The 16,121-nt window shown below is 41.9% G+C and overlaps 1 protein-coding gene across 4 annotated transcripts in view; it reads left to right on the top strand.

Annotated features, from left to right (window-relative positions):
• Window positions 1–299: 299 nt before the first annotated feature.
• The window catches only part of PLA2R1 (phospholipase A2 receptor 1), an 81,160-nt gene continuing 65,338 nt past the window's right edge, over window positions 300–16,121 (top strand). For 3 of the 4 annotated variants that reach the window (XR_003093231.1, XM_025199940.1, XM_014518394.2), the window contains exons 1-5: window positions 300–688; window positions 4,767–4,934; window positions 11,762–11,935; window positions 13,430–13,543; window positions 14,242–14,385. Coding sequence is in view for 3 of the 4 variants with exons in the window: in XM_025199940.1 (XP_025055725.1) it covers window positions 406–688; window positions 4,767–4,934; window positions 11,762–11,935; window positions 13,430–13,543; window positions 14,242–14,385 (883 nt within the window). In the remaining variant the exon portion in view is untranslated. The remainder of the gene's footprint in view (window positions 689–4,766; window positions 4,935–11,761; window positions 11,936–13,429; window positions 13,544–14,241; window positions 14,386–16,121) is intronic. The other variant, XM_025199941.1, reaches the window with a different exon arrangement.

The raw sequence follows: 16,121 nt of genomic DNA on the forward strand, positions 1-16,121 counted from the left end.
ACAAGGTTCCTTGGGTGAATTTGATATCTTTTATTAGACCAACCCAAATAGTTGGAGAATAGTTATTAAGCAAGCTTTTGGGTTCAAAAACCCTTCGTCAGGCTAAGGAAAAAGATACCAAATTCACCCAAGGAACCTTGTCTGCCTATGTCCCTAGACCAGGACGGCTACAACCTACACCCCTGCAATGATTATAATACTATTTTGAAGGTTAATTTTGCAGTTAATAGTTTTAATTCAGTTGGCCCAACTTAAGGCCATGACCCTGTAAAATTTACATGGAACTTTTTTCCCCCTCCCCCAGATAAAGGAATATTTATTATCCAAAGTGAAGACTTCAACCTTTGCATTAAAGCAGATACATCCAGACTTGTTCTTGAAGACTGCAATCAACGTTCCAACTATATGTTGTGGAAATGGGTCTCTAATCGTCATCTTTACAATGTAGGCACAAGCACTTGCCTAGGACTCAACTTCAGTAAGCAAGAGCAACCATTAAGTATGTTTGAATGTGATTCTACTCAGCATTCGTTATGGTGGAACTGTAATGGAAAGGTGGTGGTTGGTGCATCACAGTACCACTTATCTGCTGAAAACGGCAATCATATTGTGGCAAAAAGAATGTCTAACCATAAGTGGAAGCAGTACACATCCGATGATGAAGATCTTTGTGAGCATCCATTTGAAGGTAAAAAATAAAACTTAAACTCCTATTCACCTTTCATTAGAATTTTGTAGGGTTTCTCTGAGACACAATTTATTAAGGACATGATCATTTGTAACTGATTGATATGGCAGTGCCATGGTGCAGGTATTTTTATCTATAGTATATAGCAGTAAAAGCTGAATCTGAATACCAGTACTGCCAATTCTACACTCTGAAGAATTGCCAGAAGAACTACAAACACCCCATAAGATTTGATTAAAAATTAATGGATTTTAAAGCAAACTGTGTGCTCTGATTTAGTGCTGTTTGCAAAATTATTCACATAACCCATCTTCCCCCTCATAAGTATGTGCACAGATGGTGCAGAACAAGGGTGCTCAACCTGAAGGCCAGATAGATCTGTCCTGCAGGGCTGTGGCATCTGGTCCACAGGGCTCCACACAGGTCTGGAAATTTGGCAGTAGGGGAGTGCTCCCCTGCTGCTAAAACTCTGGATCCATGGGGATCCCTGGGCCCTGCATTTTGGATCGGGCACCTAATCCCAGCACACAAGGCCAGATGGGAGAGTGCTGGGCCCCAGGGCCCAGTCACAGTGTGGGGGGCAGAAGGGAATGGCACTCGATTCTTGGGACCCAATCCCGATGTGTGGGGAGTAGGAAAGGGACTATGCTGGGCCTCAGAGCCTATCTAGGCCGCATATGGGCCCCACATCACTCATCAGGCTGCAGGGCCAAAAGCTAGAATATAAAGCCAGCCTCAAGCAAAAACAAAATGCATGTATGCAAATACTGCAGAGTAGCTTCTCGGCCTTCCATCAGGCACAGGTTCCATATTTCTCCTTGTTTTCTTTTATCTGCTTAAAGTTTTCTTTAATTATTTAAAATGTAAGCAGTTCCAGTGGTACTTTCTGGCCTCCTAGCAGGGCATAGCAGCTCCTTTCTCCCCAGGCCAGGTCCGGCAAGCTGCCACAGCCTGTATAGTCCCCCAGAAGCTGAAGCTGCTTTAATCACCCTCCCTTACTAGACTTACTGCACTGCAGTGGCAGGAAGGGTAAAACCACTGTTGCTGTGTTGTAAGCAATAAGGTGGCCCCACCATGCTGTGCCTGCTCAGAGTGCAGGGACACATGGGAACTACTATCTGCTCTGCATGAGTAAAGCAGTGAAAGAGAGAACTGTAGGCAACAGAGACAAATTCACAACAAATCAGTTTGTTTGTTTTGAAGCATGTCAGTAGTCTCTAAAATCAGTCATAAATCATAATAAATGTAATAATATAACATGTATGGACAACAGTGAGAAGTGGATTCTGATCACTGGGAACTTTGGGCCATGGAGATCAGAATTTAGGTTCAGCCTATTGTGAAAATAAGAGATAAGAGCAAATTTCAGGACCCAGGCCCAGATTTCAAACACCTCTGCAGTTTAGGTGTAATATATGCCAGAGCCCCTTCAGACATCCAGATATCTTAACAATGTTTTTACAAAGACCTTCAGGGCAAAGAGATAAAACTGTCTGTCGCAGTTCATAGTAAACTACCTTTGACCCCCTTGTTCAGTTTCTATGAACACTCCTTTCAAGTGACTGGCCAGTGTTTGTTGTTTCTCTCAGTGGAATTCCCTGATTCACCCAATGTTTTGACTGGAACCCAACTTCCAGAATCCTAGCTTAACAATGATGTTTTCGAAGCAGGCCTATTGGGCCTGACCATTGCCATAGTCTTACTTTTGGAAGATATTAATTGGTGTGAAATACTGTGACTAAGGACAGCTTGTTCAAGACATATTTATTTATCCATTGAAACAGCCATCAGATGGAAAAAGGTTTAAAAAACAAACAAAGGCCTATACACATTTATCTTGCTTAAGTTTAATATTCTTCTCAAGACTTTAATAGGTCCAAATTATCCTTTAGACAAGGATTTGTATGGGATTGGTTTGTATATGGATGATCCTGCTTCAGGCAGGGTTTTGGAGAACATGACCTCCAGAAGTCCCTTCCAGCCCTACTTTCTATGATCCTATGATGCCTGGTACCCTGACATCTATAAAAAGACAGTATCAGCCCAGCAACTACTGCCTTCTTGTGACTGTCAACTGTTTTCAGGGCTTGTCCTTTAACTTCTCTTAAGTTCTTTGTTTCACTGGATTGTCCCCTACCCTCTGTGCTATCCAGCAACTGTTGATCAGAAAACAGTGGATAAACCTTCCAACCTGTTCTGTTTAGGTCTTGGTGACTAAGATATCTGCAGCCATTGATTCTTGGTCTCTGCAGATGTGCTAAAAAACATTTAGGGCTAAATTAATTATTTGCATCTACATAGCAGACTGCATAATCAAATAGACAAAGGAGCATATAACACTAACAAATACCAGTATCTCCCATGTTTTTCATGCTGCCCGTTAGTTTCAGCAGGCTTTAAAAGAGACATATAATTAATTAATTTCTCTTACCATTATTGGAACATTAGCAATGGGAAAATCTGGAGAATACTGTGCATGGTGTGCCTATTTTGTAGAAGGATCTTTTTTAGCAAACATTGGGTGCCTGTACACAATTAATCGAGTCTGCTCCTCATTCTACTTGGAACACTCTAGCATCACATGTATAAGCCCCCACAGGTTTAAAAATAGCTGCTGGGGCACCTTAACTAAATCTTGTCAGATGAGCTTTCGTTTAAGCATCCTGTGACCACGTTTAAATGCGCAAGGACTTAATACACATGATGCTGTGGTGTTTTAATTAGAGCAGCTCTCCAGGAACCACTCTGATTAACACCCTCACCCCCCAACTATCCCCAAACACGTGTATAGGCACCCATTAGTTTTACTCTAAGCATGATTGTGATGCTTTAGAAAAAAGGTGCTCCTTTACTGGTTTAGGTGCTAGAAATTAAATTGATTGATCTAGTGAAGTAAAGTAAAAACTCTTTGCAGCTTTCAGATATACTTAGCCTTGTTTGTTATGCTAAATATATTTGGAAAAATATCTTGGCTGTTTTGTAAAAACATTAACTGTGATGATAGTGAAATCAAATAACACAGGTCACTTTTTCCCCCCCAAGTCAAAATGTATAAAACATTTTAGTTTTACATTATGTATTACAATTCTAGTAGGAAGAAATGTAAAAGAGAAATAGCAGAGGAAAGAATGCAAAAGATCAAAAAGTCATAAACATTGTTGGGGTTTATGTTATATCGCTTGTTTGCTATTGAATAAATGCAAATAACAATATGCTAATTAAAGCCCTAGTCCTGACAGTACTTACACACACAAAGACATTTGGCTGAGCAAGAGCTGCATTTGTACATGCAACTGAAAAATTAAAACGTACCTATTTTATGTGTAATTACTGTACATTTTTATGCATATTAGCTCATATGAGTGAATTTTTGTAGTAAGTTAAAGTCTAAGTTTTGAAAAATTACTCTAAATGGGGTGCATCTACATGTGCCATTAAGGCGATGTGGTAAACTCCAGTGTAGTTTGCACTGGAGTCAGCTGTTCCTGGGCACAGCCCCTGCACATGCAGCCAGGACCACAGCAGTTTGAGCCAGGGCAGAGCAGCCCTGGCTGGCAGCAGGCTCAGGGGTTCAACCCCAGACTCTGGGTGGTGGTGTTGGACAGCAGAGTGTCTAGCTGGGGCACAAAACTGTGGAGCCGTGTAACTGACCATCCAAGTCTGCTGCCAGCCTGGGGCTGCTCTGCACCAACTCAAACTGCTGCGTTCCCAGTCACTGTCCATATGTACGTTTCTGCGCAGTAAATTACTCCTCCGTAAGATTGTAATGTCTCCAACAGTACTATCTTATGGTGAAGTTAATTTACTGCACTCTAATACTGGCATACATGTACATGGTGATGCTTTACTGAGGAGCTAATTAGTCAACTCCACAGTAAAGCACACTTGCAGATGCACCCACAGTTTAGCTAACTAGACATTTTAAAGAATAATTTAATACATAATACCCTAACCGTAATTTTAGTATTGCTGTGATATCAAATATAAGTGCATAACGAATATTTGACTGACAACATTTATTTCTACCATTATTAATATGGTAATTATTTCTACTATTATCCCCTGTGTTATATTACAGAAACATATACCCTGTTGGGAAATTCTCTTGGTCTTCCTTGCATTTTTCCATTTCAGTACAACAAGAAGTGGTATTATGAATGTACCAGGGATGGAAGGGAATTTCACTGGTGTGCCACCACAAGTCGGTATGAACGAGATGAAAAATGGGGGTTTTGCACAAATTCTGGTATGTGCCACGTTTCTTCTCTTTGTTTTATAACAACAAAAAAGGGGAAAAAAGTATTGTCTGATCTTTATCCCAGTTGAGGGGGGTGGAGGTAACTGTGTACTGATTACAAGATCATTCTCATTCTGCTGGTGTGGACATTCTTCAGACAACTGTACACTTTATCATAGTTCTTCATTCTTGCCCCTTTGATACTCAAAGCCTGGCCCTAAGAACAAACAAACAATAAAATGGAGACATGCTGACCTACAGGTTGGACATAATAGACCATACTCCTACCAGCCTGTTTCTCAACTCTCCAGAGATCATCTCCACAGTATGCAGGCAGAGGAGGTTAGCTTCTGCACAGAGACACTACTACTTTTGACTGAAGCATAGCTTGTAAACTGCTTTTAGTTCACACTGTATCTCTAAACAGCCTCAGGATTAAAACTAAACTATGGAGAAACAACAATGAATTACAGGCAACTGTTTCTGAACCTGTTTAAGCATTTGGATGTCCAATTCCCATGAAATACTATAAATGCCTGTTTGTAAAGTATTAAATACCGACGTGCTGACTTTTTCGAGCTGAGAGGAGGTCAGGCAGCCTGTGAAGAAAATTTGGGCAGTGGCAGAAGGCAGTGACAGAAGGCTGCTCAGTCTCAACAAGTAGGAGCAATAGAGGAAAGCCAGCAGAGTTTCTTGAGCCACTTTAGCCACTATCTGGCATCTGGTCTGATGCTCCTTAATGTGGGATCTTTGCTTCTCAAATGTATATCACATTGGGCACATCTACACGTGCTGATTTAAGGCACTTTAGCCCAATTTAAGGTGCACTGAGAGCATGTGTCTATATCATGAACTAGATATAGACATTGGATTTATAATAGACATTATAACCTGCCTAACATCTGACTCCCCAAGTATCTCTCCACTATTTACCAGTTACATTCATTCCCCCACCGTCCCAGCCTCTCTCTCACCCACTGACTCCTCAATTTCTATCTTCACTGACTGGCTTTCTTGCATGCAGACCAGCCTCTGGCTTCTTTACTATTCATTCCATCCAGGAAGAGTGCACACCAACTGCAGATGCTTCCTCAGCCTGACAGGTTATTTAAACCCAAAAGCTTACTAAGAAGAATTTTTCTAACTATTTGAGTGGTCTAATAAAGATATCAGATTCACCCAAAGAACCTGGATTGTATTAACAGGAGTGTCACTTGCAAATCAAGGGAGGCAGTTCTTTCACTCTATTCAGCACTGATGAGACCTCACCTGGAGTACAGGTGTACTTGTAGGAGTCCAGTTTTGAGTCCCCACTTCAAGAAGTACATGGACAGATGGAATGAGTCCAGCAGAAAGCAAGATTGTGAGGCTTGGAAAGCAAGACTGTGAGGAAAGGCTGAAAGAGCTATGGTTATTTAGTCTGGAGAAGAGCAGACTGAGGGAGCATTTGATAACAATCTTCAGGTACCTGAAGGGAGTTTACAGAGAGGATAGAGATGAGCTTTTATCTGTGGCCATAGGGGACAGGACTAGGAGCAATGAAGTCAAGCTGCAACAGAGGAAATTTAGATTGGAGATTAGGAGGAACTTTCTGACAATGAGAGTGGTCAAGCATTTGGAACAGGGTACCTAGGGAAGTTGTGTACTCTTCATCCCTGGAAATTTTCAATAGCATATTGGAAAGATACTTGGCTGGGATGATTTAGTCAGGGATGATCCTGTCTTGAGCAGGCGGCTAGACTACCAGTGGTTCTCAATCTTTTTTGTACCAGGACCATTTGTAAATATAGATGGCCAGTCCCAAGCCAGTGCCCCTCACTCCCGACCTGCTGCCTCCTGCCCCCAGGCCCCAGCCCTGCAGTGTGTGGGGCAGAGAGTGGGTATGTGGGGAAGGGGAGAGGCCTGGAGGGCCCCAAGCAGCCCCTTTCAGGCTGGAACTGACAGCCTGCAAGGGAAAAGCCACGGTTTTCCATATTTTTCTCCTTTAAAAGAGAATCCAATTTTAAAGTTTGTTGATCCATTTTTACAGTTTGTCTGTGACCCTTTCATATATTCTTGTGACCCATGTTTGGGTCATGACCCACAGGTTGAGAGATGCTGAACTAGATAATCCTGTGAGGTCCCTTCCAGTCCTACTTTCCTTTAGTTTGAGCACCTTGCAAATGTTTTTAGCATAGTGTCACAAACCTACCGATAATCAGAATTGGTTTGGGAGTTACTAGTGTGTCATGCATAGATATTTTCATGAATTGGATTTACTAATACAGAGTTTGGTTTCTCTATAGCTAATGTTAAGAGCTGTTCAGTTTTATCATTTTTATATTAATATGAACCATGGGATTTAATATTAATGTATTTCTGTAGTTGAAAATTGTGACTTTTACTAGTAATAGGGGTGATCTCTAAATTAGGTGTTAGGAATGCCTAAACCAAACAAAGGTTTTTTGCACCTGAGGGAAACCCTGATTTCCAGAACATAAGTTGATCTCTGATAGTTTGCATTTGGAATGGATATGAATGTTGATTAGCCAGAAAGGAGATGTAACTTGCAATGTGTATTTGGAAAGAGGTGCCAATCCCAAACTGTTGTGGCTTACATTTCAAAGGGAAAAACCCTCAATAAGGGAAATCCTTTTTCAGGAGAAAAATACCTGGAAGGACTCTCATATAGAGTTTGCTATTTTTTTACCTTTAAATAGAATAAGAGAGAACCTATATCTCTCTTGAATAATTGATAGTTAAGGAAATTGAACTGAAAGGGTGTAAATATTCCGTATGCCTTAAATATATTGTATTTTGTCACACACAGGTTGCTCCAAGATAAGAAACACACTTTGTTTTTAAAGGGCAGAATCAAGAAAAATTATCTTTTTTTGTAATACCTGAGTAGCAGCGACTAGAGAGCTGAGCCTGCTTATTGTTCTACTTGCTGCGTGCATCTACACAAGATGTTTACTTGGGAGCTGCCTAATTAGCTCCAAAGTAAAGTGTCAGTGTCTACATGTATAGCCCTTTTAGGCCACAGAAAACTAACTCCACTGCAGGTTAGTACTTGTAAGTACAAGTACTATCTTACGGCAGAGTTCTTTAGTGTACAGCAACATACATGTAGACAAGGAAAGGGCTGACCGGGGCTCAGAGATGCTTCAGTTCAGGGGCTGCCTGCCAGCTAGCCCTGCATTGGAGCACCCTTGTGCCCCAGCCAGCCCCTCCACAGCACGTTGAGCCAAGTTGGAGCAGCCCCGGGCAGTCAGGCTGACCCCCACCAGGCTGGCAAGCTGACCCCCCAGGTCCTCTGTCAACCAGGGCTACTCAGACCCAGCTCAACATACTGCAGTCCCAAGCGCACATTTTAACACAGCACCCAGGAGCAATTACTCCAGTGCAGTATGCACAAGAGTTTATTGCTCTGTGCTAACAGCCCAGAGGCAGGCAAAATACGGCCCACAGGCTGGATCTGGCCCAGTAGGCCATGCTATCCAGCCCTCAGGCCCCCTAAAACATTAGACAATTCATTATTATCTTCCTGTGGCTGCCTGTCAAATGACATAGGCATCAGCAGCCACAGGACCCAGGAGGAGCTGGCAGAAGCAGCAAGGCCCATCCGTCCCCACCCCACTCCCAGCCCCCAACTGGAAGCTTCTGCCTAGCAGATGCTTCTGGCCTGGCGACCTTGGGGCTGTTCCCTGACTCCCTTTGCCCAAGAGGGAAACTCAGATAAGAACAGGCTGGGGGGGTGAGGATCACTGGTGCAGCAGGAGCCAGCCTGGCCCAGGCAACACCATGTGTCTCCCAGCTGGCTCCTGCTGCACCATGCGGTCCTGGCCCTGCAGTTGAGAACCACATGCTGCCAAAGCAGTGGGTGTGTGTGAGGGGCAGTGATGGTGGGTGGGGAAGAAAGGGAAGTGGCAAGGGAAAAGCAGTGGTGGCAGGCAGGGCAGAGGAAGTAGCAGTGGGCGGGAGTGCAGGGCCCTAGGGCCGGGGCTGGTGGCATTAGGATCCAGCTGGGAGCCACAGAGGCCAGGCTAGCTCCCGCTGCGGTCTGCAGTGCCAGCGATGCATCCGGGAAGCACGTGCTGGTGGGAAGTGCCCAGCTGAGCCAGCTGGCTCCGTGCCATGCTGTGTGGTTCTCAGCCACAATGCCAGGACCCATGCAGTGCATCACAGAGCCAGTGGGCTGGGCCCAGCGGTGCTCGCTTTCCACACCATCGGGCCAGGATGAGATGGGCCAGGCTGGCTCTGTGTGGGTCCGGCATTGTAGCTCTATGCCACACTGCATGGCACAGAGCCAGATGGGTACCTCCTAGCACCACGTGGTTCCTGGCAGCATGGCACTGAGCCGACCCAGCCCGTCCCGGGATCCATGCAGCACAGCATGAAACTCCAGGCCCCATGTAGCATGGCATGGAGTCAGCCAGACTGGCTTTGTGGCACACGATTCCCAGCTGTAACCCCGGGACCTGCATGGAGCCAACCCAGCCTGATGGTGCACTAGTGCCAGGAACTGTGGGGAGTCTCAGGCCATCAGGCTGTGCTGGCTTTTGGGATTCCTGGCACTCTAGCCGGGAGCTGCACATGGAGGCACAGAGTCAGAGTCCTGTGAGCCCCACCTTGCAGCCAGGAACCATCTGGTGCCCTTCCTCATACCCCACATCTACACATACAGACACACACACACACAGCTCCCCACAAACCGCATACCCACCCACACCCCACATACACCCACACACATATACCCACAGCAACCCAAACCCATACCCCAAACCCATACCCACCCACCCATATCCCCCATACCTCTCGACACACCCCTACACCTCCCCCAATGTACAAGAGTAAGACTTAATTTTGCGCTATTATGCAATCACCTCTATATATGCAAAAAACACACAAATCAGGACAAAAATATTTTTCAAAATAAAATATATTATTGTCGATGTGTGATTTTTTAGTATACAATTTAGATTTTTTGTGATTGGAAGATGGTAACCCCTCCCCCCCCCCCGCCCAAAGGAGTACTTCCAGGGCAAGGGGAGGGACTTCCAGTGGCAAAGGTCAGGGGTTAGGGGTGGGACTTCTGGTCCCAAGATGGTGACAAGGGGGCAAGACACCTGTTGAGGGGCAGGGCTACCCTTTTGGCTCTTGGCAGCTCACCAAAATTCATTAAGTGGCCCTCCAGTTTAAATACTTGCCCACCCCTGTAATAGCACGTGTAGATGCACCGTCTGTGGATTACATGCAGATTTTACTTTCACTTTTATCCAGTAAGCAGCAGAAATGGCTTTTGCCGTATTTCCTAACATATAATCTGCACTCCCGTTTCCAGCAGCTGGGGTTTTGTTTTTTTGGGCGTATCATAAAAAGGTGTGTCATATTCAAGAAAACATGTAATTGTAGATCAGGAATGTCATCTAGCATGGCAAACAGCTGCATATCTGTGGGGAGGAAGTTATCTGCATAGTATGCATAAACTTCAATTCTCATTGAATTGAAAAATATAGATGAGTATATAAGGTGACAGTGCATAGATGTGCAGGATAAGGCAAAAGGGTCTAGAGATTCTTAGGCTTCGGATGATTTTGTTCCCAAGTTGATGGAAGACAGGACTGCAAGATGAGAAGCTGCTTTCAGGAAAGCTTTGTCAGGAAAGAACGGGACAACTCTCTGGGCAGAGAGGGGTGTTGTATATTAGTAAGAAATGCAGGGCAAGATCCTTCTTTAATTGTTATAGTTATTTTCTTGTATTCTGTCCACAACCCACAGTTGCTTCTATATGTGATTTTTCTTGTTTGTGTAATGACTTCTTTGCTGTTCTATTTATTGTATTAATTGCCTGTGGTAAAGGTGATTTTCTAAGCTGCTGGTAGCCTCAGGATTCTCTCTTTTATGGGAGAGGGGACCTATAATTTTATATAAACCCTAGAAATATTACTCATAAACTGGCAAAACTTCCTCTGCTGGAGGTACAAGGCTCAGACTGGAACAGTTGGAACTAAGGTTTACTGGGTAAGAAGTTAACCTGGGGGCAAATGTTAGTTTGCTCTGCGATAAGCAGCAAAACAGTGGAGAGAGGTAGGATGTCAAAGAACCCCCGTAAAAAAAACCAACCAGGGGTGGATGGGTGAGAGAGAGAGGTTCCTAAATTTTTACAAAGCAATCTAAAAAAAATTCCATTGTGTGACACCATATTAATACCTTTCTGAGTCCAATCTCTGGATCCAACACGGATCATTTTTAAATGGGAGAAAACATAATTTTCCCTTGTTCTTGGAATCAGCTGAACTACTTGGGCTAAAATTTTCCCAGATAAATTCTGCCCAAGGCAGTCAGTCGCACAGCATGGATAACTTCAGTATTGCCAATTATGGCTATAACAAGCATGTATAATATTTCATTCCCTGAGTATACTCTGATAAGGGGAGATTAATCTTCCTTCTCTCTCTTCAGCAGTAGCATGAGCATGGTTCACCCTGCTCCTAGAAAGTTAGTGAGCCAGTTTCACCTTTAAGTTCCTAGAGGCAGATCATTAGCTGGTATAAATTGCCAATATTCTTGTTGATTTACTTAGACCTGTGACATTAAATCAGCTGAGTTTGGCCTCCTAATATTTACTAACATTATGAAAAGCCAACTAGGTCTTTATGTATATGACTTGTTTTAATTTCAAATAGCCTCCAACTTCCTTCTATACTTTTGACATCAGAGCACTGAAAATGAGTTCATAACCATGCTTCCATTGCATGCCCTCTTGGTGTTCAGTATTACCTAAATTGTTATATTATAGTACTTTCTATCCAATTGGTTTGTAACTTTCTGTTCTTAACTGACATCTCATGCAGAGACTGGCTGTGACACTTTTTGGCAGAAGAAACAAGACACACACATTTGTTACCAGTTCAATATTTTTTCTGTTCTTCCTTGGAATGAGGCACGTGCTGCATGTCAGACACAAGGAGGAGATTTGCTAAGTATCACAGACATGGAAGAACAGAAGTACATAAGTGACCAAAGTGGTGAGTATGTCTTTTATACTTAAACTAAAAATTCATGCTGAGTTTGCTTGGCTGCACGGCACAAGGGACGAAAATTTGAATTGAATTTAAAGTCAATGAGAATTTGAGGGCTAGGATTTCAACAAAAGCGTTGATTATAGTGTTTTATGGGGAGCAGCTCAAAGCAAAACTTACACCCAAACAGCCCTAAACTTTAGGGAAGTTCATAACTAGGTCAGGTCTCTTAACCTTCAGAACTGCAGAATCACACCCATAGTTTGTTCAGGTAGAAGGTCTTCCATAAGTTTGCAAAGAGAGATTACTCAGTACACACCGATAATAGTATTCACCATTTTCCACTGTTGCCTTCAAGGTCTTTCCACATCATGTGCTCCAGTAAAGCTCCAGTAAAGGTTTAAATAAACTATAGGTTAAATAAGCTGTAGGTTTACTACTCAAGTTCAAAGGTTTTATATGTGCTACTGCAGTTATCTTTTACTAATCCTTTACCCTTCTGAATGATTTGCCATTACACTTGTTATCCTGTTCTTGTACCTATGGCTACAGAAATGTTCATTTTCTTTGGAGAATTCTGCAAATAATGTACAAAAATCCATTTAAATGAAGGCTATGCCTCATTCTCAGTGTCACAATTAATAGTTACTAGACTAACTGGGTTAGGATGACCACTAAATGTTCAGGGGGTTTTCAGTAAATATCCTGATGGGGAAATGATGTGCTTTCTTCAGAAGTATAAAGCACTTCTTTGGTATGCTTTTTGTTTTCCTGTGTGCAGAAAAAGTCTTTAATTAGCCCTGTTTGAGTCTGATACTTAGGAACTCAGTAATTTTATTAATGTGAGTTAAAGATATCAATGTAGGTAGAGGGTTACAGAATTGGGGTCTAAAGATCTATATTTCCAAATCTCATTACTTCCTCTCTTTGCAGATAACAACTTGCTTCCTATTATTGTTACTTGCAATAACAGGATATAGCAAACAGGAAAGTCTGACATTAATTTTTCACTAGTGTATGTAATGCAAAAGTTTTTTAAGTGAAGGAACTGAACATTTTTATAAATAATTGGCCTTAAAATCATGTTCATTATATATTGGTCTAGGAGATCTGAAACAGGGTTTGATGTGAAAGTCATGTTGATGAGACAGGTGGATGTTGTAAGTTTTAAAAGTAGCAGAGAACTGAGTTGCAAAGAGTTGAATGCTGTGCAGTTACTGAATGTCTGCACATTTATTAATTGTGGCACCCCTGGCTACATTTGTTGTTTTTTCAGTAGTATACTAATTACTAATTAAAGTGAACCTAATCAAGAAGTGAGGGTAAATGCCAGTGGTATTTTTAGGGTTGTTGGCAGTAGTGGTATTCTTAAGCACTTATTAATGACTTATTTTGAATTTTGACTGTTTTTTGTCATGCAATTTGATAGCAGCCTGTCTGCACCCACAGATATTATAAAGCATGAAAGAAATGTCTGTTTTTCTCCTTCATATATTTCAGAGAAGTTAAACATTACTGAAATTATGCTATGGACAGGCCTGAATCAACTGGATGCAGCTGCTGGCTGGCAGTGGTCAGATGGAGCACCATTGGCATTTGTGAACTGGAGACCAAGTATTTGATGTTCCTCTTGGATATATTATAGCACTGTAATTATATGCTCTCTGTAACTGAAGTTAAAATATAAGAGTACTGTTCCTGCAACTGCTACTTATCTGAAAAATGAACTACATGAAATGATGTACTATTTTTGTGGGCAGGTTTTTTCACACTGATGACCAAGTACATAAGCTGGACAAATGATTGCAACAGAATTCACTATATGAATTTACAGCAACTAGGAGTCTTGCCCTTTTGCTTTTGGAGGAGTTTTCATGATCGTGATTGACAGTGTTTTGTTAAATATATTTTTAAAATATGGATTCTAATATGTTTTGTGGGGAAAAGAATTTTTGATTGACTAGTTTTACATTAGTATGGGAAACTCTGTGACATGATTTGTTCCATCTTTGAGGTCTATTTATTGGAACAGAAAATGGAGATCTTGGCACTTCTCAGATATCTCATGTCACAGCATTGGCAAGTGAGGATGTCCAAACAAATATATGTTGTGACTGATGTTCAGTTATCCAGTTCCTGTGAATTCAAACAGGTCCTCTATGTAACTTAGTGTTGATAAGAAAGGTGGCTTAACTTGATAGAGGCTTTTGTTTGTATATCAATACAGTAACATTTGTAGAGAACTATGAGTCAGTTTTACAAATACATGTGATTTTTACTTCATTTTACATTTTTCAAAATGCTATTTGCAGGCTCTGCTGAGGATTCATTTAGAGAAAATCACTGCATGGCACTTAATCCACAGATGCAGTATAGCTGGCAAAATAAAATATGTGAATCTGGATTTCCTTTTATATGCAAAAAAAATTTAAATAGTACAGAGCATAAAACATTTGGTAAGTCTCACTAAAATAATATATTTATTTCACCCTCTCTTTTATGATGGTGTTCTGTCCATTGCTTATATTGAGCGTGTATTTTTAATCTGTTGTTTCATTTTGCAATTTATTACAAAATATACTGTGCTTTGAAGACTACAGAAGGATTTTGGGTTGTGCAAGGAATGCAAGATAAAGCCATTTACATGTAAAGCCTCTGGGCCAGATCATCTCCTGGACTAAACTAATGCATTGTATTTCTGGCTGTTTAAGCCAGCTAAGGATCTAATCTTTTGTTTCTGTTCAAATGTAACTTTTAATGAGCCTTCAGTTAAAGTACATAAAATCAGGATTAGAAGAGACCTTACAGGTCTATTCCAACTCCCTGCACAAATTCAGGGTGCGGTTTTCTTAAATCATACTTGTCAAGCACTTATTTAGCCTCTTGAAAATCTCTAATGAACTCCCTACAACTTACTTATATGTCCCATTGTCCTAAATTTGTGTCAGTAAGAAATTTTCTCTGAGTTTTAATCTAAATCTGTTTTATTTCATCTGATATTCATTACTTTGTGCCCTGCCCTTTGTGGTGTGGCAGAACATTTGTTCTCCCACTTCTTTATGGAGGCCTATAAAATATTTGGAAATTGCTATCACATCTGTTCTTAAACTTCTTTCTTCCAAACTAAACATCCTTGCTTCTTTCAAGCTTTCCTCAGATTGTTGGAGAACTTGCAGAAGTTGTTGCTAAACCATTTTAGTAAGCATAAGGCTAATAATACAGCACTTATATGGGTCTTCATATCATCAAAAAAGATGTACAAAATGGTCATGCTGAATCTATTTGGGTTAGGCAACATTACCCTTTGTACATTTAGGTTCAGAACACTTTGACAATTCAACAGAATTAACCAAATACCCAGAGAAAAGAGCATTTGATACAAAGGAAAACCCAGGCTTTACAGTTATGTTCTTACCATGGAACTCCCGTCTTCTTATATATTAACCTCACAAAAAAACACTATGTGAGACAGAAATAGAAAAAAAATAGAGCTCTTTTATTGAAAGGCTCAGAATTCTCCTTAGGAGTCAGACTTGCTTATTATGACAACTACAGTCACATTTTTTTTTTCCTAGTAAACGAAGTATTTTTCTTGTTGTTTTGAACTCTCATTGATTTCATAGACATTAGGGCTGGAAGGGACCTCGGAAGATCATCGAGTCCAGCCCCCTGCCCAAAGGGCAGGAAGTCAGCTGGGGTCATAGGATTCCAGCAAGATAAGCATCCAGTTTGCTCTTGAAGGTGTTCAATGTAGGCGCTTGAACGACCTCCGGTGGCAGGCTGTTCCAGACCTTGGGGGCTCGGACAGTAAAGAAAGTCTTCCTTATGTCCAGCCTGAAATGGTCTAGTAGTAGTTTATGACCATTCGACCTAGTCATCATTCCTTGGGGCGCTGTGGTGAAAACACATTCCCCCAGATACTGGTGGTCACCCCTGATAAACTTATAGGTGGCCATCAGATCACCCCTGAGCCTGCGCTTTTCCAGGCTAAAGAGCCCCAGGGCTCTCAGCCTGTCATCGTAGGGTCTGCTTCCCTGACCTCTGATCATGCGCGTGGCTCTTCTCTGGACTCTCTCAAGCTTCTCCACATCCTTTTTGAATTGTGGAGCCCAAAACTGGATGCAGTACTCCAGCTGTGGCCTCACCAAGGCCGAGTACAAGGGGAGAATGACGTCCCGGGATTTGCTTGAGA

The sequence above is a fragment of the Alligator sinensis genome, unplaced genomic scaffold, assembly GCF_000455745.1.
Source record: "Alligator sinensis unplaced genomic scaffold, ASM45574v1 scaffold389_1, whole genome shotgun sequence".
NCBI lineage: Eukaryota > Metazoa > Chordata > Crocodylia > Alligatoridae > Alligator > Alligator sinensis.